This window comes from Mytilus trossulus, chromosome 2 (assembly GCF_036588685.1).
Source record: "Mytilus trossulus isolate FHL-02 chromosome 2, PNRI_Mtr1.1.1.hap1, whole genome shotgun sequence".
Classification (NCBI taxonomy): domain Eukaryota; kingdom Metazoa; phylum Mollusca; class Bivalvia; order Mytilida; family Mytilidae; genus Mytilus; species Mytilus trossulus.
In genome coordinates this window covers 78,206,971-78,233,879 of record NC_086374.1, presented here as the reverse complement: position 1 = coordinate 78,233,879, position 26,909 = coordinate 78,206,971, and the positions used below count along the sequence as shown (strand labels likewise).

The 26,909-nt window shown below is 32.3% G+C and overlaps 1 protein-coding gene across 5 annotated transcripts; it reads left to right on the top strand.

The window, feature by feature from the left end:
• Positions 1-650: 650 nt before the first annotated feature.
• Positions 651-26,644, top strand: LOC134708047 (cytochrome P450 10-like). Of its 5 annotated transcripts, none has more exons than XM_063568310.1 (12): positions 651-862; positions 7,791-7,906; positions 10,103-10,190; positions 10,817-10,916; positions 12,756-12,843; positions 13,517-13,626; positions 14,666-14,802; positions 15,381-15,547; positions 17,319-17,397; positions 18,294-18,450; positions 20,709-20,752; positions 25,795-26,644. In XM_063568310.1, exons 3-12 carry the CDS (start codon positions 10,149-10,151, stop codon positions 25,912-25,914), a joined length of 1,044 nt encoding a protein of 347 aa, XP_063424380.1. In that variant the 5' UTR covers positions 651-862; positions 7,791-7,906; positions 10,103-10,148; the 3' UTR covers positions 25,915-26,644. The 5 variants fall into 5 exon arrangements, 4 of the variants coding, with proteins under 4 accessions (XP_063424380.1, XP_063424379.1, XP_063424378.1 ...); XM_063568309.1 differs by having other exon boundaries at positions 7,759-7,906; XM_063568308.1 differs by lacking the exons at positions 651-862; positions 25,795-26,644 and adding an exon at positions 21,815-22,233 and having other exon boundaries at positions 7,096-7,906.
• Positions 26,645-26,909: the final 265 nt, after the last annotated feature.

Below are 26,909 nucleotides of genomic sequence, written 5' to 3'. Positions count from 1 at the left end.
CATTGCATTTAATAGAAAAAGAGGACTTTGTGGCAAATAAACCAACATTTTTATTGAAAATCCATAGCCTTTAATACAGAGATTTTTGTTATAAAATTTGAAACATAGATCACTCACTTGCTTTTCTATGATGTGCTAGTGGGTTTTTTTTACAAAAAGTTCTAAGCAACATGTAAATTCCAAAATAGCTCGTGCTGAGTCACTAAAGTCGAGCGCACCATAAAAGGTGTCCTTTATTTGGTCCATATTCTAATTTGTTTTAACCAAGAGCTACATTAATAATCTCGTTTTAAGGAAATCAATGCTAGCACTGCATGCAATAATCTTATATCTATTAGTCATGATATTGCCAAATATGAGGGTACAAGGATAAACGCTGTGGATTTTCTATAAAATTTCCATATCTTTAGCATTGAATCAACACAAGGGTACATAACCCTTAAGGTTCATGTGGACCCTATGACTAAATTGGCTGTATTTTCATCTCAAAATTTTCTCTGAGTATAGACAAACCTGTGCATTTGGAAAAGGTTTAAGGCATAGCATGCCCTAGATAAATAAAATTCAAATGCATTGTATGATTTAGAAAATTCATAACTTAACTGGATTTTGCCGTACACTTTTTTTCGTCTCTGCAAAAGATGAAATTAACAAACAGTTGAGTTTACCTTGATATGGTCCACTCAGGTACACAGTTTAAATAACCAATTATTGTCAGGTATCTATTGTCCATCTAATGTCCATGTCAATTAAAAATGCTCACTTTAAATTTTACCTGTGGGGAAGTTCTCAAACCTGTTTCCCAACTTAATTTATTTTTGCACCTTCTGGAGGAATAAAAAAAGTGCACGGCAAAATCCTGGTAAGTTTTTATTTTTCTAAAACATAAAACATACTAAAAATTCATTTATCTAGGGCCTGCTATGCCTGAATATTTTTACAGATGCGCAGGTTTGTCTGTACTCAGAGTAAATTTTGAGGCGAAAATGAAGCGAGAAATTCCCGCACCCGGAGGCGTCCTTCAGCTGGCCCCTAAACAAATATATACTTAGTCTAGTTCAGTGGTAATGAACGCCATACTAATTTCCAAATTTTTCTCAAGAAACTAAAAATTAAAATTATACAAGACTATCAAAGGCCAGAGGCTCCTGACTTGGGACAGGCGCAAAAATGCGGCGGGGTCAAACATGTGTTAGCTTTTTTTGACAAAATTGAACCATAAGTAGCTAATTATTATTTCACTATTTGTATTTCATTATTGATTTAGCAAATAAAAAAAGACATTAGATTTTTTAAACATCTCGTAGCTCGTGCCCCTTTAAAAAAAATCCCCCAAAAAAATCATCGCATTAAAGATGTACGGGTACAGGTATTAAAATTTAAATCAGCTTTCTAATATAAAATTTATTAAAATTTGTTTCTTTTTTTAAATTTTCTATCAGTGAGTTCCATGATTGGGGTGCAGCATATCAGACAGAACTTTTTTCCACCTTAAGTACTTGATTTAATTTACACCGGCATTTCCACTTTTTCTTATATAAACTATATATGTAATTCACTTGCTGTTTGATTTCTTAGGTGGCAAAATTCTTTAGACTATGAGATGCAAGGCCATTAAAGACTTTTAAATATCTTAGCCCATACATATAACATTAGACTACATTCATTGCTTTAACTACGAGAACATACAAAACTGTGCATGTTGGAATCTTTAGATATGTATACAATGTATTTATATAATAGTTCTTGAAAAACTGGTCATTATCGTGATGTACGGACTGCCCACAGGACAGTGGTATTGGCTTAGATAGGTGATAATGACTGAGCCGAAGTCGAGGTCATTATCGCTGTCGCAGTCAATACCACTGTCCTACGGGCAGTCCATGTATCAAGATAATGACCAGTTTTTCAAGAACTATTATGTTTATTTCAGTGAGAAACCACTTTTTGGAAAATTCTCATAAATTCAAAATGCCTACAGCGAACTCGAGTAGTTGTACGATTTCTATGGCAAAGAGTGAATACCAGTCGTAGTAATACTGCCATTCAGTTTAGTGTAATTTTTCAGTATATAAATACTTAATCAAGTTATCTTTAATTTTATAATTAACGAAAACATATAATAAACCATTCAATAACTTAAATATAATATTAAAAACAGGACCATGTTTTATAAAAGGTAAATCTCTCTAAACAGAGAAACCACGCCCCATCGGTAATTAACAGAGAAATTGTGAGCCAAAATTTGTTCCTGTGAAAAAAGTTCCAGTGGAACTAATTTCTCATGAAATATGTTCTGGGAGAACTTTTTTCACAGACAATTTCCATATAATTTGTTCCATCTCTATGAAATAAGTTCCACTCTTTACCTGGTGAACTAAGTTCTGGGTTGGTGAAATTTGTTCCTTACCTAGTGAAATAAGTTCTATGTTTGTGTAATTTGTTCCTGACCTGGTGAAATAAGTTCTGGACTTGTGAGTTTTGTTCCTCACCTGGTGAAATAAGTTCCTTGTCTATGAAATATGTTCCACTGGTTAAACAAGATATCTTATATATTGAGGACTTGTCATCAGTGAGTTTAAAGTCATTATAGAAAACATGTATTATATTGATATTTTAAGTGTAAACATTCAATTTGGATCCTGTTTAGTAAATCAAAAGTCTAACAACATTCTCAATTAATAAGACTAAAAATGACACTTATGAACTAGGAAAGAGTAAAAAAAGAAATAATAATAATAAAAGTAATTTCGAAAAAAGTATTATAGGTAAGGTTGAACATTTGTACTAATTTGAAAAGGACAAAGAAATAAAAGACACACTCTTTTAAGACTGCGCAATGACCATAGATAGGTACATGTATGATTATAACACCCATGAAAAATCAACAGGAAACAAGGAGGTTGAATACTACATATATGATAAAACATACATTGTAGATACAAATAATGATACATTATCATCGCTTTCATTTCTTTTCTTCATCCTACAGTCATGCCTTAATTGCAAATGTACCCCATGCAAGCATAGTACAGCATCCAGCTTGCATTATAATTTTTTAGGTGTAACAAGAAAATATTTTGCTGTGCATTAGGTTAAAGGTACTTATTTTCTGTGAAATAGGTCCGAGCAGAACAATTCATTGATTCCTGAAAAATAATTTCGTTCAAAACTAATATCACAAGAACCTATTTCACTTTCAAATTTTCATATTTGAACAAAATATGGAGCTGTGATTTTTGTTCTGGAACTTATTTTACATTTATTTAAAAAAATAGTTCCGGAACAAATTTTATAGTGCTGGAACAAATTTTCTGTGGTATAAGTTCCGATGGAACATATTTCCTATGACATTTGTTCCGACGGAACAAATGTCACGCCGGAACAAATTTTTTGTTACAATCTTATTCTCAACCGATATGAAATAAACATTGATATATAAAGTAACACATTTACCTTTCAATGTATCAAGTTTTCAACAGGGACATAATTATTAGGCAGCAACCATTTGATTTTCTAGGGGGTCTATGGATTTTTTTGGAGAAAAAAAGTTTGTTTCCAGTTGTTGGAGAAAAAAAATATTTGTTTTTGATACTGAGAAAAAAAATTGCTTTATTTCACCCTCAGCTGCCACTATGTAATTCTAAAATTGAAAGAAAAAAAAATGTTTTCGACTTGTCGCGAAAAAAAATAGATTGTTGCTGCCTTATACAATATGTCTTAATTTTGAAGTATCATTTTTTTCTTTAAGATAGTTTACACTATAACAATAATATAACCTCCTTGACTATAACAAGAGAAAGACAAATGAATGCAATACACATTACGATGACTAGCAGAGCAGCGATGAACGAATAAATTGTATTCAAACAATTACTTAACAAAATTACAAATGTTACGACTTAAGTTGCATCTGGGACTATTTTACTCAGTGAATATACTGGATCATGTATGAACGTAGGGGTAAAAAATCCGTCAAAACAGATGCAATTTTGGTACCCTTGCGTTAGAAATTGTGCTGTAATCTGATCTGGAATACTATATCAACTGTAATGGTCATGTGTGGAAAAAGAGGACTAAAACCGATTACATTTATATGCATGAGAATATTATATCGTCATTATTATGATAAAGATAATTTTTAATGTAAATTGACATGACGCATTTGTCATACACAAATTAGTATATATACCACGCTGCATGTAGTTACACAACTGAATTTGATTTCAGTTGAGGTTTCATGTAGTATTCAGGGTTGTATTTTAACGTTCGGAGACTGCTCATATTTGTATTTGAAAGAAACAATAGATATTGTAATTCCCTTTCGATTTGGTGTTGCTAAAAGACGGAAACGGAATATGGAACGGAACACAAATAATTCAAATCGTTTCTTTTGGGTTATTGTTGTTCATCTTCATGTTGTATATAGTATATCACATGTTAACAGGAAAATAAAACAACAGAGGAATAGATAAATTCAAGAAAAAAATTGAAAGCTTATAAAGTATTGAAATAATTAGCAAGAGATGATGAGCCTAGTTATTTGATAAGGGCTTAGATATTATACCTAATTTAATTGGTAAAATTGTAGCAATTGTTTCATTAGTTTTTAAAGGAAACATAAAAATGCAATAACGGAGTTTACTTACGTTAATATGCGTATAAGGTAGCTTTCTGAGGATAGATCATTTTTATCTAAAAAAAGAAGTAATACAGATCTCTAGATGAATTTTGAATACCACTATGCCACTTCTGCACATATTGATCATATATTCTGTCTTACATATTTGTTGACAATTCCATATGTAACTATTACTTATATTATCAGAGTACACCTGATGCGATCCAACTACTTATTAATACTGAGAATTACACAGTCCATCCTTATGCATGCTCAGTAGTAGTTGATACATGCGACCCAATAACTTCGTGGTAGTCAAAGCTCTGCGTTTTTGTTAATGTATTTCTATTTGTATGCATGCAACTGATATTCATACTTTCGTTTTTCTGTTGTACTGTTACACCACTATCCCAGGTTGGGGAGGGTTGAGATCTCGCTAACAATAAATTCTCCATGCACTCTCCAAATAGTTACAGAGCTTAATTGTTAGAGATCTAGAATTTGCTTTCAACAAACAAGATAGTTTAAACACATTAGGCCATGAAAAGCGTGACAAAAGAATTATTCTAATTGCTCTATATGCAGGACATACCAGTACAAAATGGAATTCATTCTCAACACATTGCATATTACAACATACGCAAATCCGCATTTCTCTTGGTAAACAGAGAAGCGACCAATTTCAACATTAAATTTCAATGTACCACTTCGTAACTATAGAATTTAGTTGGGAGTTTCCTTTATTTAATTGTTTAGTACTCGTGAATATTTTTTTTTATAAATCTACCCTAAGCGATTCTTTATGCACTGAAAAACTTAATGAAATAAATTTAATGTCATTAATCTGCCGCCGCCAGCATGCAATATTAATTTCACGGTACACCATCATCTTCATTGCAAATATGTCAATTTACAAATGCAATTGTAGAACAACAAACATCTAGAGTTGCTTATTATTGAACCCATTGATTTTTAATTCTGTTTACGATTCTAAGGACAGTGCGAAAACAAGTGGGTCATTTTCAAAAAATGTCGATTTAGAAATTGCAAAACTGATTTTAAGTTTCTTTTTCAAACAATCCTCATCACTAGCAAATAAAAACAAACAATTCTTATAGAACAACATATAAAAAGATTCAATCTTGATTATATGTCATACAAGAATATTTTGAAACATTTTTTTGATAGGGCGTAAAAACTTCTATATAATTTTATATTCATTCTGTGAAATAATAGATTGTCTGCCATTTGCCCATGTTGTACAGAAAAATGCCTCTAAAAATTGGTTTTCAAATTATATAAAAATAGCAACCAGTAATGCAAGTCTAAGATAGCAATATATAATGTTCCGCATTTTATCTTTCTTTCAAATAAACCCAACATCATGTAAAACACTCGCATTTTGGTTTAAGACTTTATAATCTTGAGATGAGTTCAAACAACGAATTATTTCATTATGTGTGCAACTAGATGTTATTATAAACTTTTTAAAGACGTTTCTGTCTGCTATTGTCTATCCTGTTACTGTAACCATATCAACCATAGTAAGTCCTAGTAACAGGATGGACATAAAGGATAGACAATTTTTTTAATTTTTAAATGCTGTAATGAAATAACTACTCCCTTTGATGAAGTGATAATGATTTTCTGTTGTGATTTTGGTAATACAAAAGCAGAGTCATATAGTCTCTGACAACACGTTATTGCACTTTTTACAAGTATTACATTGGTGTTATAAATCAATATGTTGTTTTAAAACAGCATAGACATGAAAAAAAAGTTCCCCCATTTTTGTTCACCTAATGTCTTAATATTTCTTTTATCTTCCCTGTTATGCAAGCGACGTGCTGTGTTCAATGTTTAGTTTACTTTGCACTTTTGAAATCATTACTGACTAGTTCAATATTCACAGGGAGAACAATTTAACGGCTGATTTAAGTAGCGGTAATAGCATTGCATCTATTAGAAAAACTGTTACATATAATAATAGCGAAGCTACGAGTTTTCATTAGAGTTGTTATTAACGTTCTAAGAAAATACCTTATGCCGATACCAAGGCGATCAGAAATTGGCAAAAAATCATTTAAAATGTTTTATTCTGACACTGTTCGCATATGAATTACTCAAACATCGGACTTAAATCTATTTCAATCTTATCAAAATAGATCTAAATCGTGTTTATTATTAATGTCCTGACTCGTAAATGCTACACGCTTTCATTTAAACCCTTACAGCTCAATTTACATGATAAAAAAAATTAGCATTGGTGTACTTAAAGCTCGACATTTTTTTGAAAATGAGTATAAGTACAGTATTATAAACAAAAGAAATCAAACTGACAAAGCCCCCAATATTGTAATGCACAAATCAGGATCAAACATTAAAAAGCAGAGAGTGTAGATAATGAATCGATCTGATAAACATGTTGTGTTTTTTAATTCTAGTTCATTTATATTTTTTGCAGTTAATGTGACTTCCATTTTCAATGAACTAGTACACAGTTTTTAGTGCTATCTTAATCCCGCCTACAGGTGCGGGATCTTTTCGCCATGTTGATGACATATTGGTGGCCTTCGAATTGTAGGATTTGATTAAACCCGCATAAATGTGAAAAATATTAAAATATAAGTTTTAGTTAGATGCAACATATTTCACATGTATACATGGTTTGTAAAGTTCAATAATGATTAACTTCGATATAATTCGAGGAAGTATTGCAATAATACTATTTGTACTTGTTTTGAAGTCTGGACTCAATTTTTTTCATCAAAAGATATTCGAATTGATGAGTAATACTTTTTTGAAAGTTGTGAACAACTTATTTTCTTTTCTTATAATTAAAACATACGAATCAAATCCTTACCGCAATATAAGGGAATATAGGACTGCCATCTCTTCATTGGTCCAGCTAGAAACACATCAAAAAAGAAATGGAATGAAATCTTCATCAAAAAGTAATACAAGATTTCAAGCAAATTCACCTCCATGCAAAAGACAGAGAAAGGAATCATTAACGACCAAGCTTTTAAGAAATACAACTGGTGATGTTTGTGAGTTTATCAGTATATTTGGTTCAAATGCCCATGAAATGCTGATGAAAAAATATAAAGCATTTGGTCCAGTTTACACATTTTCAGCTTTTGGAAAGAAAATGGTATTTTTATTTGAGGCGGATGATGTTGAGAAATTGAAAGCTGCTGAAGGTAGATACCCACAACATGTTGACTTCAAACATTTAAGGCGACACAGAGAGGACCAAGGATACCCAAAGGGACTCTTAATAAGGTAAGTTGTGAACATTTCATTTATCTAGCTACTCAGTTATTAGGTATAATCTGAAAAGCTAACCGAATACTGGCATGCGAACTAAAAATGTATTAAATCTAAGATTGGTAACATACTAAACGCTTCCAAAATCTCACCATTGTTAGATTATGAAACTCTAATGTTAAAAAACATCTTCCTTTTAAATTATAAAATTACGAGGATTAAAGAACAACCAAATCAACAGCATTTGATTTGTTCGAAGAACTATCAAAAATTTTCCACCTTTGAGTTCAAAATTATTAATTTGTACGCTTAAATGGGCTGAAACTATAAAAAACAATCAGTTGATTTTATTAATTGCGAAACAGAAAGTTTTGTTGTTATACAAGTAAAAAGTCATGATCTAAATTGTGAGGCTTGCTCATGATCTCAACTGTAAGTCTTCTGGTACTATATAGAAGAAAATTGAAATTGGTTACTCCCAGTTTATGCAGAGTTTCTTTCTGTCATTGGACTGTCACTTGACAACAATTCAAAAATGAACTTTGATTAATGAAATATTGGGTAATAAACTATTTCCTGTTAACAAAATATTAATTCAACTTTCTTTATCTTGATGACAAATATATATATGGTTGTTTAGTATTGAATGGTATAACATCGAAAAGGATTTATTACCTGATTTGTATTATACTTGCCATGATATGATGGTTGCGACCAGCGTAAAACAATGTTTAGCCTTCTGTAGTATCAGAAAAAAAGGTGTTTTCGTGTTGCACATTCTTTTGTATTCTGTGTAGCGTTTTCTTGTAGGTTGTTTCTTATCTCTTTTTTGTTTTGTTATGCTGATATAAAACAAGGAGATGTGGTTTGATTTCTTTGTCGCACCATTCCTGCCAAGCCTGTGTATGAATATTCATATCTTCTAGTTTAGAATATTCCCTATCGTGATTTCATTGATAGAGAATTGTGTTTTAGAAGGAATCTTTTTTTAACCAAGAGTTCCAATTGTGACTTTAAGTCATCCTTTCGAAAATTTTACGGACGCCATTGGAAGTTTGGTTAACCATTATGGAATATGTCGACTGATATATTCCAATTGATGCAACCACAATTGTGTCCTCTTTTCATCGATGATTACATCGTCGAATATTTCCGAAGTTTAGCTTACACGAACAGCATGACGGGTGACACATGTGGAGCAGAACTAATTACCCTTCCGAAGCAGCTGAGATAAACCCTTGTTGTTTTTGTTGGGGTTTACGTTACTCAATATAAAGTTTTCTAAAGTGCTTTGTCATTGTGCAGTCAGTTTGCCATTGAGTTGGAGTATCCCTTTAGTAACTTCAAGTTTCCTTAATATCTCTTTATTTTTTACATTAACTATTTTAACGCAAAAGACCAAATGGATTCATTAGTTACAAAATGTTCCAAAATAAATTTTCCTTGGCGTTCGGTATTTTTGTTATTCTACTTAATGTATTATTTCAAACATTTCATACGTTTCAGAGACAATTATCACAACAAATGATGTAAGGATAACATCGTCAAATGTTCAACATCTGCGAATGAATCAGCTTTATTTGTTTTGGATTTATTCAGATTAATTGCACATTAATGACGTTTTTACCTATCTAATCAGTCAGGGTATATTAAAGGGTGCTGTGTTGGCCAAAATATGGGTTATCTTTATTTTCAAACACTTTTGATGAAATTGTATCATAATTTTTCAGTTCTTACTTGAGAACAGTTAAAGACCTAAAGTAATATTCAAACTTGTTTGTCTATGACAAACTGAGACCGCAAAAAAAAAGAAAGAAAGGGAAAAAAACAGTGTACAATCACAATACTAGTATTGTAAACTTGAGACTGAGCAGCACAAACCTCACAAAAACTGACCTGTAAGCCCTCCGAAAGGATAAAAAGATCCTTCTCCACATGTGATACCAGACGTGTTGCTCATGTAAATTAAAACTTGGTATCAAGTCAAATTCATGGAAAAAAGAATAAGATTGTGAGTATTATAATTGGAACATATGCGTTGTCATCGGTGAAACTAATATTCTTTTACGGTCAACCAACGCGTGATTGCGTCCGTAAATTTTTTCAACGGGGTGACTTCAACTTCAACACTTGAAACCTTTGGTTGAATATATACATCCTTATAACAAGCCATTGCTATTTATCTTAAATCTCATTGGTATTTCATTTTAGTAATGACAATGAATGGTTATGTCAAAGGAAGATTTTAAGTAACCCAATGATGCTGAAGATTGGTCATCAAATTAAGCATTTAGAAGAAGTATGTCATCTGTTGTAAAATCGTGAGATAATAGTTAATGGTGAACTTGTTTCACTTTAGATATTTAAGTTTATGGGTCAAAATTTCTGACGAGAAACTAATTCGCATGTAAAGGACATTTCAGATTAACGTTCCGAGAATATTATAACCTTTAATTAAATGCACGATATTTGTTCGTCAAAAGAGCGCCGGACATGATGAAAGAACATCATACAAAAAAAAACCAGACTGGACGTCTGTTTGCCCTCGTCCATAACAACAACAAAAAAAAAGACTCTACGTACAGATCTAAGGGCACTCTCAGTTACTGACATCATTGACAAGTCCAGAGCCAAAAACAAATAATAAGAAAAACAATCATGTATCTAAGACTAAAATATCAATCAGTACACATCCAACATCCTATGGATTTAGTGGAAATACATCAATCAGAGAAAAATTAACAAAGGAATGATTTCATCTTAACCTCTTGTAATTCTTGGTTAAATGCTTCCTTGTGAGTAGCAACCCTTTATCAAGAAAATCATGATAGAAAATACAAGCCCTGGAATATCATTTCATCTGGGAGATAAGTACTTAAATTTGATTGTTGCGTTATACATTTTCAAAATTCTGTAATATTTCAGCTTACATTAAAAACATTGGCAAATGCAGTTGAAGATTATACCATAAATGGATTTGGAACATTTGAAGTCGAACCAATCACAAGAGATTTCGCAATAAATGGTAAATTAAATCAAAAAATTTTTTTTTTCATCAACTATTTCCATTAAGATCGATAAAAAATAAAACTCAATAGTTTTCAAAGATACCAGACTTATAATTTGATACTATAACAACGCACAGTGAATGTCGGCTACTAAATAAAATATCTCAATTTATATTATATTAATACATTTGTATATACAGACAAGAGCAAAAACAACTGTTGCGTACAAATTGTAATATTGCGAACATGATATTTTAGATAGATTCAGTTGTTTACAATAGTTATCAAAAGTACCAGGCTTGTAATTTGATTCGCCAAATGCGCGTTTCTTCTACATAAAGACCCATCAGTGACGCCAAGACAAGTATTTTACGTACTTTTAATTTTGTGAACCTCATAACATCACTTTTCGTTTATAATCGACAAAAACACCTTAAAGGGTCACTGTAGTTACGAGATACATGTATATAAAAAATCTAAAGTATGCTTTTTTATCAATCATAAATGAAAGTCAATTAGTGAAATAATATATCACTTTTATCAGCATGAATTGTTAAATTTTGCCAAAATAAGCCAAGAAATATTGATGATGAATTATTCACTTGCAAGTGAATAATTCGACCTCGTTGAATCCGTATTCATGTGAATTTCAGTTTAACCCCTTACATAGAGATGGATAGTGCATGCAGTGTACGTGTTTGGTTATTTAAAGGAAAAGAATACCAACATTGAAAGTGAATCAGGTTAATCATTAATTTGATTTACTGATTCGATTCACAACATATCATTCTAAAAGGTAAAAACGATGATTAACATACATTTTAATCTATAACATGAAATAAACAGACATAGAAAAATCCAAATGCACGAGTCTGATATTTATCAATGTATATTTATATTTATGTTTATATCGCCTATATGGCAATCGGAGGACAGTCAATTACTCGTAGATGGCGTCTAGACTAAAATACACAGGAAATAACGCTACATTTCATCGAGCTCATGCGCGGTGTTTTGCTTATTTAAGACTTTTTATAATTTGAATAAATGTTTTACATTGTTGTAAATCGAATATGAGTCAAATCGGTGAACATGAATTTGACAACTGATGCCCATTTAAGAGCAATTTATGACCAATGCGCACATGGCAAATATATACAACCGATGCATGCTATGTGCATCGACAATACACTTTAAAGAAGGTACTAAATTATAATCCTGGTACCTTTGATAACTATTTAACATGTTGTTATAGATATGTATGTCCTTTTATTGATAGTAAGGATCTGTGTAACAGGATAGTCATGCAGTTATAGTATACTGCTATGTAAAAACTAAGAATATCCCTGTTACTATTCGCTGTGCAATTTTCATAATTTTGGTTAAGCTATTTTGAGTACGACTTTTCATTTGTTGTTTGTTTTATTGCATGGTTTTAATGTGGAAGGCTTTTTCTTGGCCATGAGTATGAATCGACATCTGGTGTTAGACAAGTGGATTTCCGTTCGATGACGACTCTATCAAAATGAACTTAATATGGATCTAACTGCTAATATACGAAGATACTTATTATATTATTCATATTTTTGTTTTAATGTTTTAATTTTGCACATCATCATTCTTTATGCAGTTACTTCGGAAACATAATTTAAATATGGGTCAAATAATTTCCCGTATCAGTTATTAACGAGTTTGACTGTCCCTTTGGTATCTTTGGTCCCTCTTTTATAGATATGCTTGAACAATTGGCTGGTCTTCCGGGCTTTAGTATTGTCTTTTCTAAAAAAAAATTATGCATTAGCTTTGCTCAATTCTGTCATTTTTCAACTGTTACATATTTTTTCTCCTGATTTTAGCATTCGGAAGTGTTTTGTATGGAAATTCTTTTGAATCAACATTTACACAGAATGGGAAGACAATGCAGGAATTTGCAGAAAAGGCAAAGTATGGTATTTTTACTTATTTTTAGTTTGGTAACCTATTGAAAAAAGCGGAATTCTGCAGGCATATCAGTTAAATAAACTCATCATAGATAACAGTACTTAAATTTTACACTCACGCCAGACACGCGTTTCATCTAAAAAAGACTCATCAGTGACGCTCGACGCCAAATAAAGAAGGAAGTTGAAAAGCATTGAGGACCAAAAACAATGTGTTCCTCCAACACTTATATGTTTGATGATTGTTGTTTTTGCATCTGGTGTAAGTGAATGTTTTTCATACCAAATTTGATTATACTTTCATTTTTTTTAATTCTTGGATAATAATTTAAAAGAACATTTCGTGCATACTGACTGAAATGTTTATACCTAGTAACATTAACCTTCAGGAATTCAAACATAATCCACACAAATTTCACACATTACGTCTTAAATATATTTATGTTGGCTTATATATATACAGCACCTCTGTTTTCTCCAGATTAATTTTGCTACCAGACTTTTTTTGCAATCAGAGAAGAGATAAAATAGAAATTTGGGCAAACTATCAATAATTATTAGTGTGTCATTTTTATATTTGAAAATTAAATATTATGTATCATCTTTCATCATTTTAATTCCTTTTGATATTATATAATTTTGGGGAACAAACTATTCTTGTTTGTCTATTCTATTAGAAATAACTTTGACGATGCTAAGAAGTTATTAATTACACCAGAATGTATAATGAAGATGCACCCAGCGTGGAAACGTCACAACAATAGATGGAATTTTCTGCTGAAAACCAGTTGGTATCAATCTTATATTACTCCACTCTAACAATGCACCATTGATCAAGAAGCTGCTTTAAAACTGTCAGAAATTTAAACATGAAATAATGTAATCATTAAAAATCAATATATTCAATGTTTCATATTATGTCTTTCCAAATACGGACGATCAACAGAACACAATTGGTACGACAATAATTCATTCTTACATGTGTATTAGTAAAAACATTAATGATACAGTTTTACTGCACTCAACGCATATTTCGACAAATAATGTATCGTCATTGATGACGGAGGCAAAAATATTTAAGAATTTCATAATTTATCACAGAATTGAAGAGCTGACAAAACAAAACAAGGACAAATAGTATAACTGAATCATTTATTGAAAAAAAACACCAGTTATGCAAAAAAGTTTTGATTAATTGTTAAAACAAAGTTGCTTTCATTGAATTTTCCATTCTAATGAGGTTAGTATAGTTGAACGTGTATTTATTTATAATATAGAAAGTGCTCTCGACCAATCAAACTGTGTGATCTAATGTATCTTGTTTGTGAGAACCAATGTAAAATCATTGTTCCTATTGTTTATGCCAACCATGGAAATCTTATAGTGGTATCTTTCGGGTCTGTTTCACATGACATAATGTGATTCGAGGGGAAAACGTTTGAAGTAGGGTTTCTCTCACAGTAACTAAAATTAAAAAAAAACCGAAAGATTTAAAGAATAAACTAATTAATAACTTTTTATTATATTTCAACTAAACAAGAAGATTCTTCATAATTTCATCTTAATAATCTTCATTAGTTCTCCTTCAATGTAACACTACAGGACAAACTAAAATGTAATATACTTAGTTTAATGGTAAGTTTAACCGGCTGCATTAAGACGACAATGTTGAAGGCTCTGTTCACCACAAGCAAATAACACTAGCTTAATATGCGGGCAAATACTGTATTAATTTTTTTTTTTAGCAAACTTCGTTTTTTTAAATTATCTAATTGGCGACCCAGAGATGATTAATGGTTAAGGCAAATAATAACTTTTCATTACAGCTATGGATATGATCGAAAGGCATTCAAACGACACATCTGATTGTAGTATTCTGTCACATTTGTTGCAGAACAGAAAACTTAACGATAAAGAAATCTACATTAATTTGACAGATTTACTGGTTGCCAGCATAGACACAGTAAGTTTAAAATAATGGAATCATCCAACCAATGTTTTTCTAAACTTCTTTACCCGGCCACGCCCACAATGTGTTTTTGTTAGATGTATTTCTATGTGTACCCATCTGATGAGGTTTTTTAAAACTGATGTGTCTAGTTCGTTCTTATGTTATACTGTTACACAATTGTCCAAGGTTATAGAGAGGATTGGGATACCGCTAACATGTTTAACACCACCACATTATGTGTGTATGTACCTGTCCAAAGTCAAGAGCCTGTAATTCAGTGGTTAGTGTGTTAGTTTGTTACATATTTGTTTTTCGTTCATTTTTTTTGTATATAAATTTTGCCGTTAGTTTTCACGTTAGAATTGTTTTACATTTGTCATTTCGGGGCCTTTTATAACTGAATATGCGATAAGAGCTTTGCTTATTGTTAAAGGCCATACGGTGACCTATATTTGTCAATAACTGTTTCAGTCTTTGAAAGATTTGTCTAATTTGCAAACACATCATATCTTCTTTTTTATATTCAGACATTAAGGGTCTTGTAAATGTAAGTGGCATAAGGCCTCTATTTTTCTTGTTTTATGTTTCAGACAAATACAACCTTACAATGGTGTCTCTATGAACTTGCATGTCATCCCGATGTACAGGATAACATTATTTCTGAAGCTGAAAGAATATTGGAAGGAAGATCAAGTTTGGAGAAGACAGACTTGGATAAATTAGAATTCCTCAGTGCTGTTCTTTGGGAAACGTTAAGGTTGAAACTCAAACTTGATTCATTTTGAATTTAGACAAATATAAAACAAAAACCAGATTTTTTATGCTTCATATAGTATCGATTCTTTATTAAGGTCATACTTTTCAAGCCGATATCTAAAGTATACAATTGAAATTTACAGTATAAAATGCGAGACAGTTCTATTGATTGGAGCGAGTATGACAGCTCTATGTGTACTATAATGCCATCTGTAAGGAATTTGTTTTCTCTTACGTCATAGCTGTAAACGTATCAAACATGAAAGCGTGGTATTACCTTTTCATTAAACTCCGCATAACAAGAAAATAATAGAAAAGAAATTTGTTGATTTTTTTAAAACTTTTAAACTGGACATTAATAGCAGTAATGTTTTCCGATTTCATCCATTTGATTAAAAAACAAGTACTTCCAATTTATTCTTTTAGTCTAAAAGCTGATAACATTACAAAAGGGGTCATGTTTGGTCACCCTTTCCTTTATTGTTTACTATTAAACATCCAAAATGCTATTGGGGTAAATTGCGAAATATTTATTGATATAGCTAGTAAATTCAAAGTTATTTAAATTTCCGAAATCGATCCGATTTGATGGCATGTTCGAGATGTAAACAATTATCATCTTAGCCAAATGGTAAGATTTCTGTTTCTTTATAACACATCATAAGTGTAATAAAAATACCGAACTCCAATGGAAAGTTTCTTAATTATTTGCAAAATTAAAAGTCCAAACACATCATACGAATATGAAACAACATTCATATTCTTGACTTTGTAAAGGGTTTTCCTTACGTAGAAATAGTGGATTAAACCTGTTTTGTAGTCACCTAAACATCTCGCTTGTATTAGTCTTGTATGTTCTGCTGAAATATTGATGACATTGAAAGGGCGGTATGTGACAATTGTTAACTATTCGTTGAATGTGTTAGAGCTTTTGAATTTGCCAATTTGCTTAGGGACTTTCCGTTTAAAATTTTCCTCGGAGCTCGTTTTTTTTGTTATTTCACCTTTTGTTGGAACTATCATCATCTTTACTATATAGATATAGGAAGATGTGGTGTGAGTGCCAATGAGATTACTTTCCACCTGATATGGTTCGGACCTGGTCGTTACCAGTTTGTTTAAATTCTTCTGTGTCGTCATTTTGATGATAGATAACTCGTTTATGAATCAAAATTCATAAAATTTATACCCCGGTGAATAATAGGATAATTCATCGCTGTGTGAGAACTTTTATGGGTGTTCGTGCTTCCATGTATTCAAATCAAAATTTACTTACAGCAAAATGCATTGATTCTGAAGATAAAGGTAAAACCATGTATACCTTGCTAGTTAGCTGAACCGTCAAGTCATTATTATGTTAACTTTACTACCGTCCTTTCGGAGTTGTCTAGTCCTACAAACATACAGTTTGGCTATCTGTCGGGCTAGTCTACTTTTTTAAGATGGTAGTATATCAAACCTTATAATGACTTCATATATTAGCTAGCAAGCAAGCTAACCAAAGATATTACATTTACCTACACACTCAATGCATTTTGCTGTAATTATTCTACGTCAAGTGAGAATGTGTTACCCATTTAGCATTGTTAGGATCTATGAAAGATATAATACTGTTTAAAATTTTCATTCAATGTGATTTTCTTGTTTTCGTAACAATAACCTTAATAACGTTACCTTTCTAGACAAAACACTATGTTTTTAGAATATTTTCGAACTTTTAATTTCTTTAAACAGTACAATACCATCTAAACCGAACCTATGTTTGCTCTTAGATTGCATCCAGTTGGATTCTTTACAAGTCGCATAATAAAAGACTGCATGGAAGTGAAAGGTATTATGATACCACCTCAGGTAAGTATATTGTTGTTCTACTGAACTATATTTTAAAGCTTATATAATACTACCGGTGGGGTGAAGATCTATTAAATACACCATTGTAATCCTGACAACCCATCCGTGATGAATTTTATTCCTTTTTTTTACTTTAAGGAATCTTCTAACGTTAAATGTATTTACAATTTAACTAATTGTTATATGTCTACACATTCCATATGTATACTTAGATTGCATGGGGAAGAAATTTTTCTAAGCCTCTTTAGTTAAAACAACAAATTGTGCTCTGGTTTCCTGATTCAAAAACAGTTTAGTAATGCGGTGTGTAGAGCTAAATTTGTGTCTGTTTTATTCACAAGTGCCTACTATCGTCCTTCAAATCGATTGTTTGTTCCTTCGTTTATCGTCAGCGCTAGACATACGCAACCAATAGAAAAAAATCAATCATCAGTTATAAATACTTTAACATTGAGCTTTTGTTTATTTAATTGTATTGTAGATAAATTTAGAAATTATTAGAGTTTTTGGATTCCATCCCTTTATGTGTAGATGGCCTAATATAGATTGTGGCTATTCATTTTATATCACTTTTTGTAATATAGCATGCATTAATGCATTTATACATCCTTGGCTTTAAATATTCCGACAGAACCTGAAAAGTGCTTTGGACGCAGCAAATTAATAATATGAAATAAGCAGATGTGGTATGATTCAAATTGAAAAAAATAACCATATCCAAACGACGTGCATTTAAGAAATAATATGTCACCGTGCAGCACTCAACAATGGACAAATGCCATTTGGTAATAGATAAAAAGTACGGTATTTGTTTACACGAATCTAATCGTCATATGATATTATTCATATTTGTACATGTGATACAATAATTGTGCAAACCACGTGCTTCATTTCAGACCAATGTTGCTATTTCAATGTACGTGATGGCAAGAAATTTGGTTCTTTTCCCAAACCCAGACAAATTTGTACCAGAGAGATGGATGACTGATAATGCCAAAATAAAAAAGCTTAATCGTGATGTTTTCTTTGGTTTTGGACCAAGAATGTGCTTAGGTATATATTATATATGTTTAATATCAAATCACAAACTGTAAAATTCAAATCACCATTACCGAATATATAGTTACGAAAATATCCTTTTCATACGTCATGCAATCATGTACTGTGGATTCATTATTATTCGTTGGATACCAATTTTCGTGCATTTCGTAGATATCCAAGAACCACAAATTTAAATGTTCAACGAATTACAAATTTTATTAAGGAATGTATGCAGACTTTACAAAAACCACGAATTTAAATATCCACGAATATGCAAGTTTTCCTCAAAGCACGAAAATTGGTACCCAAGAAAAAAAATGAATCCACAGTATTCGTTTCATGTCTTGATTGGGAATGTTCTTCAACTTTTATAATAGCAATACAGGATTGATATGTGGTTTTGAAAGTGACGTATAGAGGACGGAACTAAATACATTATTTACCTACAGTTTTCAAGTATAATACGTTATTTCCCCATCATAACTCCTGAAATTCAGTCAATTATGCTGTAAAGAGTAAAATCACAAAAATACTGAACTTAGAAGAAAATCTAATCGGAAAGTCCATAATCTCATGACAAAATTAAACTTATGTACATTTATGGATTATTGAACTGCAAAGAAGTATGACAAGAGAGTTCTAAGAGAGAACTAACTCTTAAGTTTTGTCATAGATCACTTATGAACCAAGATTTACAATATAAGCAAATTATGCAAAGCTAGATACACAAATTTTGCTCTCTTAGACTCTTTTACCTTGCAATAGTATTAAAACATTTGACTTTTCTACACTTTACATAAGTATTCCCCATTCCAAAATAAAAGACAAATTGAAAGAGTTGGTATAGATTTGTTTCATAAAAAAATGGCAAACGAAGATACAAGTACTTTGTCTTAGATAGACATTTAAACGAACAATTCTTAAACTGACATTATCAGATGCTTGATTTCTTGATTGACAACATATTTGTTACCTTTGGATGACGTGTTTTTCAACAGACTATCGTCATTCTCATGGGAATCAATTGTGTCTTTCTTTTTTCCGACATGTTCCTTGATTATTATGATGAGGCTGACATCATACATGAACTTCTTATGAAGAAGAATAAGAAGTTAGCAATATCCTTTAACTTTACTTTCGCTATATAGATGATGTTCCCTCATTAAATAATTCAAAATTAGGTGACTGTGTTGAACGCATCTAACCCAACTAGAGAGAAAAGAAACAACAGATATAGTTTAGTCTGCCTCATATCTTGACTTACATCTAGAAATTTTTATTGAGAGTCGGTTGAAAACAAAACTTTTCGACAAAAGAGATGATTTCAGTTTCCCAATTGTGAACTTTCCATCTCTGTGTATTAACACCCAGTAGCGCCTGCATACGGAATATATATATCCCAATTAAAACAATATTCCTGAGCTTGTATTTCTCATCATGATTTCCTTGATAGAAGGTTGTGCTCAAAAGAAAATTATTAAACCAAGAGTTCCAAATTGTTAAGTTGAAATTACCGGGTTTGTAATAACATAAGCAACACGACGGGTGCCAAATGTGGAGCAGGATCTGCTTACCCTTCCTGAGCACATGAGATCACCCACAGTTTCTGGTGGGGCTCGTGTTCCTTAGTCTTTAGTTTTCTATGTTGTGTCTTATGCACCATTATTTGCCTGTTTGTCTTTTTCTTTGTTAGCCATGGTGTTGTCGGTTAATTTTCAATCTATGAGTTTGACCCCTGGTACATTTCTCCCCTCTTTGAAAGGTTTATTACCATATAATTTAATTTTGGATGTAACGCGTCTTCTGATTGGCTGACGTTATTTTGTTATCAGACCATAGACATAATTTAGTCATGTGACCGTGACATCATCAACGTTTTTTTCGTGGTTTTCTACGGTTTGAAATGGAATTTAGAATTAAATTTTAAGAAATGACTGTAATATTTTTTCTGTCTATTCGAAATAACATAAAAAAAAATGTGGTGCACACTGTTAAATAACCCGCTACGCGCATTATTCAGTGTGCACCACATTTTTTATGTTATCTCTGCATAGACATAAAAAATATTACAGTCATTCCTTAAATTGAAATCACAGCCCATCGACATCATTTAAGTCTTAAAAGAAAGGTATATTTTTCTTGATACACATTCAAAAACATCTTGTCTAATAGTGTATGCAAACAATTATGTTTGATGCAACCCCATCCCAATGTTACCAACCAATATACACGGAATTTTGTATTCCATTATTTATGATTATTCTTTTCAGGTAAAAAAATGGCTGAAATGGAAATGAAGCTCTTTATCCTCAAAGTAAGACATTTAAAGTTTAATGATAGTTATGTTGTATATACGACTAAAAATTAATGCACAACAACAACATACTAGTTATTATATTTATGGGAAAATATTATTTCAGTTGCTTATGGACTTTCCGTTTAGAACTTTCCTCGGCGTTCAGTATTTTTATTATTTTTTGTCATCTTCAGAAAGGACTTGTTAAGACTGACACGTTGGTATTGGTAACGTTGTTGAAGATTTTTTGTTCATCGTTATGTCATTTTTTACATTTACTTTGGTTCAGCGTTTAGCGTCGGGGTTTTTCCTTTATCAATCAAGTATCTAGATTTACAAATAAGCTTATAATTTATCATAAACTGTTTACACATAAAAATATGTCTCGCTTGTCGTCAGAAAATTCAGAAAAAAAGACAAGTTGATATATATGTCCTTGATTTATAACAAGTAGTTCTATCGAGCTGACTTAGACAGAGAACATTACATTAGAAATTGCTCATTAATTGAACGTTACTGGACCATGAACAAGGGAATATGGCCTTGGAATAGTCATCAAACTGATAGTAATGCAACTGTATAGAAAATATCATTGATCAATCACAAGTAGTTCCTAATAAACTGATTAGGCAGAAAACGTAACATTTATAGATGTAAATTAATCTTAAGTCACTGGTTCATGTCCTACATGACCTATAAACAGTCGTCAAACTGATGGTAATAAAATCTATAGAAAATTTCATCGATCTATCACAAGAAGTTCCCATTAAACTGACTCAAACAGAAAACTAAATAGTTGTTCACCTCGCCAGAAGAGCAAAACATGTGTCTCGCTTTCCGTGACTCTCGTTCAATGCGCTCAGGAGCAAATAATATAGCCACCAATGACCTATATGGCAAACATTTGATATACAATTTACAATCAGTTTGACTCGTAAGGCTTTTCGGCTAACAGTATCGATTTGATATAATTTGTGTTCAGTTATTTTTAAGACACGGTCAACCCGATTCATCAAATAGGAGGTAGGGTGTTAGTAGAGTTTATGAATTGACTGATGCTGCAAGTATGTTATTTTCAAGGAAATATACTCTCTGGATATGTGTAATTCAACCACCTGGCCCTAAACGGTGTAAGCTCTCATAACAAGGTGATACACAGAGGCAACAGCAGATTTCCACTTTCCGGACACAATCTATCAGACTTAAAGACTTCAGGGTTATGTGTTTCAGAGGATATTTTTTTCTAAAAGGCTTGTTTTGAAACAGTTATATTCAAGTATGAATTTGGTAAAAAAAAAAAAAAGAAGAGTTTGGTAAAAGTAGCACAAGAGAAGAAGGTAAAACTGATCTCAGTTTTCTACACGTGCGTAACTGTAAAGAGTTATATTTAATGTTAGAAACTCTTCTATCTTAATCGACCCTCTTCATTTTATATTCATTACAGTATCTGTGATGAGTTTATGCATTAGTCAATATAAAAGAACAATGAACAATTGGCACACTAGTTTGGCCCACCCTTTCCTTTAAGAAAATGTTTGTACTAAGGCAGAAATATGACAGTTGTTTTCCATGTGTTCCCTTGGTTGATAATGTTTGATTTTGACAAATTTTATAGACTATTTTTCTCAAAATTTCTTGGGAGTTCGGTATTACTGTTTTACTTTTTAAGATGGAATAGTTATAAAGCCAATTTGAACTGGACTTTATTTGTTTGAAATCTGATTTTGTTGGGAGCTGACTCAAATTGTCACAAAAAAGGGCTTTCTAGTTTATAACATACATTTTCACGTACATTTCGTGTGTCACCGTGGGTATTTTATTCTGTCCCAGTTTGCACAGATTTCACAATGATATCATTAACGCCTATTGACCTTATGTTAACGGGTGTAACTATTAAAAAAAAACGAAAATTTGTCTCATTCCTACGTTACATACAAACTGAACACTCTAACACAACGTATGACAAATCGGAGGACATTTTAGGTAAAAAGGAGCATTGAGAAGTCTGTTAAATTGAAAAAGGAAATGTGGAATATGTCAAAAAGATAACAACCCGAACAAAGAGCAGATAACAGCCGTATGTCACCAATGGGTCTTCACCGCAGCGAGAAAATCCCGCACCCGGAGGTGGTCATCAGCTGGCAGCCAAATAAAATTGTGTACTTAGTTTAGTGAAAATGGGCGTTACTCAAAACATAAAAATAAACTAAAAGTAAAAAAACATACAAGACTAACAAAGGCAAGAGTCTGCTGACTTAGGACAGGCAAAAAACCCTGGAGGGTTAAACATGTCTTGTGAGATCTCAATCTCCCCCTATTATACAAGAAGTGCGAGGCCGATATAAGAAGAGGTAGCAAAAGAAACTAAAATGCCAGCTTCAGACCTCAATTAAACTGATTAAAAGATTATGTATTCATCATATGAAAATCAAGTACTGTGGATTCGTTTATTTTTGTGGATTCAGTGAACAATGCATTTTCATGGATTTTTAATTGTGTGGTTTGGCCAAAGCCTGCAAACAAGCCTATAGAGCCTTTGTGTTTCGTTGAACATTTGAATTCGTGTTCCGCCTATACCAAACTTTAGGGGCTTCGTAGCATACCCTCTTAATAGTTATCAAAGGTACCAGGATTATAATTTAATATGCCAGACGCGCGTTTCGTCTGCATAAGACTCATCAGTGACGCCCGGATCAAAATAGTTATAAACACAAACAAGTACAAAGTTGAAAAGCATTTAGAACCCAAAATTCCCAAAAGGTGTGCCAAATACGGCTAAGGTAATCTATACCTGGGATAAAAAAAATCCTTAGTTTTTCGAAAAATTCAAAGTTTTGAAACAGGAAATTTATAAAAAAAATGACCATATAATTGATAATCATGTCAACATATAAGTGCTGACTACTTGGCTGGTGATACCCTCGGGACAACAGCAGTGTCATGGACCCAGTGGTGTAAATAATTATCAAAGGAACAAGGATTATGATGTAATACGCCAGACGCGCGTTTCGTCTACATAAGACTCATCAGTGACGCTCAGATCAAAATAATTATAAAGACAAACAAGTACAAAGTTGAAAAGCGTTGAGAACCCAAAATTTCCAAATGTTGTGCCAAATACGGCTAAGGTTATCTATACCTGGGATAAGAAATTCCTTAGTTTTTCGAAAAATTCAAAGTTTTGAAACAGGAAATTTATAAAAATGACCATATAATTGATATTCATGTCAACACATAAGTGCTGACTACTTGGCTGGTGATACCCTCGGGGCACCAGCAGTGGCATCGACCTAGTGGTGTAAATAGTTATCAAATGTACCAGGATTATAATTTAATACGCCAGACGCGCGCTTCGTCTGCATAAGACGCACCAGTGTCGCTCAGATCAAAATAGTTATAAAGCCAAACAAGTACAAAGTTGCAGAGCATTCAGGACCCAAAATTCCATAAAATATATGAGAAGAGGTTTTTGTAGCCTTTCACGTTAGGGATTCTAATTCACAACTTTAGTGTTGACTTATCTGATCTAATGATCTATTTTAGAAAAGGGAAAATAAATAGAAAATGAGAAGTTCCGTCGACAAAATACATCATTTCCTTTTAAAAAAAACACAAAAGTTTTCCTTATGTTATGTTCAAGAAATAATTCATGGGGGCTTGAATATATCGTGATTTTACCACGGGTTGGCCCTTTATGACAAATACTACCCTGAGAGATAACGAGGGGTAAAATATCGGCATAAGGGACAACCCGTGGTAAAATCACGATATATTCAAGCCCCCATGAACTATTTCGATTCTAATAGGACAAATACGGCTATTATTTGGATCGAAGTGCTCTAGGTGGAGGCAAATAGTTGCCGTTCCCATAAATAAACGCACTATCAAATTGGCGTAAAAGAACGGAGCAAACTGAATTGGTGACATGCTTAAAGTTTTTACAATAACGTATTTAGATAGTTTGGGGAGGATTTAAATTATAATTTACTTATAATGTCTTATATGATTTTTTAAAAATCGGCTTATACCACATTTTGAATCGTTTGTTTACGTTTCCTTGTTGTGATGATTTTTGTTTTGGCAAGCGTGTATTTTCCCGTAAAATGCTCATATTCTTACGTCATCGTTCTATGACGTCGGGTATCTCATTTATAAAAAAATATATGACGTGGGAGTACGATTGGAACAGCCCTGACAATATATTCATATTTTACCACGGGTGTGTACTCAAAGCTTATATATAAGTTAAGCAAATATTGCAAGGGTCACAAAGAACAACAGCCGTGGTGTAGTGGTTAGTGCATCGGACTTCTAACACAAAGGTTCCTGGTTCGATTCCCGTTTGGGATGAAAATTTCAGGAACTCAATTTTCGGCTCTCCCTTGACACCATTTGCGAGTATGGTCTTGAGGAAACGATGATAGTCCGTCGGACGGGGACGATAAATGGCTGACCCGTGTTAAGAGAGAGCCATATCTCTTGCACGTTAAAGACACCCTTGTAGATTTCGAAAAAGAGTAGGCTAATGCCGCTACAAGGCAGCACTCGCAAACGCAAAGTGGAAAGGGATTAATATAAGTTGCAAAACTTGTTTCCCAATCCACTATAAATAAATATGTTTAAACTAAAGAACAACAAAAAAACAACAACGTAGAACATTCCAATTTCATATTACCAAATTTGATCCAAATAATTTCATCCATTGTACATAAACGTAATTATACTGATTGAAATTGTAACACGGTATTGACTGATGTACTCATATTTTGACAATTTTACCTATTATGTCTGTTTTGTTCACGCATCGTTGTAAATGTAATAGAATCTGATGCGACTGTCGTACAAGTGAAAGGTTAAGCGCTATAAAACCAGGTTCAATCCACCATTTTCTACATTTGAAAATGCCTGTAACAAGTCAGGAATATGACAGTTGTTGTCCGTTCGTTTGATGTGTTTTATCATTTGATTTTGCCATTTAATAATTGACATTCCGTTGTGAATTTTCCTTGAAGTTCAGTACTTTTGTGATTTTACTTTTGAATAATACTTTGATATTTTAGTTTTGCCAACAGTTTGAGTTTTCTACGGATGATACTGAAATGGAACAAGTAGTGAAGTTACTACTGTCACCAAGCAGGCCAGTCAAAATCAACACGGTATTGCGACAACTTACGGACTGATTTAACATTGATATTGTTGTTACATTATATTCTACTGCTTTAGATGAACAATTTCGTCAATTTCTTTTGTGTTTAATCTTATGATACATTTTTAATGTTATTGTGTGTTTTCATGTACAAAAACTCAAGGTAAATAAATGTGTAAGCCAGACGTGCATTCCGTCTACAAAAGACCAGTGACGCTAGAATAAAAAATGTCTACGACAGTCCTAAAATCTTGATAGCTATGATTGTTTTAGGACATCTTTCAAATTGGTTTACAGAGTGATTATGGTCCCTATGTCTGTGATACGATGTATCTTAGGTTGTGTCCATGCAGAGCAAAGTCATTTATTACAATGATTTGGATAATTGAAACAATACTTTTGATTATCATATAGAGATAGGAATATAACCATCTCAAATCTAAGATCTGCAACTACAGTCAGACAAGAGTTTTACAAATGTTGGTGAAAAAGCATAACATATACCAAAAAATTGCGAAAGCAAATTTACAGATCTAACATTGTTGGGTTGAGCCTCGCTTTTCATCATGTTTCTAAAGCTGGTACAAATAAATTTTATATTTTCCGACAATGTACATATATTGTTTTTATCCTGCAATTTACACCCTGTACTTGAGGTCAGCTGTTCAAATCGAAATCATTGCTTTTGATTTTTCAAAGAAATCGACATAGTTGAAACGCGGACCGCGAAAAGGACCAAAAAATGAACTGTGACCCAGAAAGAAATATCTGACTTACCGCTTGCTCAACGTCATAGCGGGTAACAGCAAACTTTATTTGTACATGTACAAATAAAGCAAAAATTTATTTGTACACCTGTTATTTGTACAATGTACAAAGTGTTCCTGGAGGTTTTAGTTGCTCCATTTTACAAGTTTTACATCTGACACCATGTGGTGTACGTCAAGAATACAACAATGGCTGACTAACAATGCTTTAATAACTAAAGGGGAGTAACTCTGATACATGACGTTTAGTACATAAGTATGG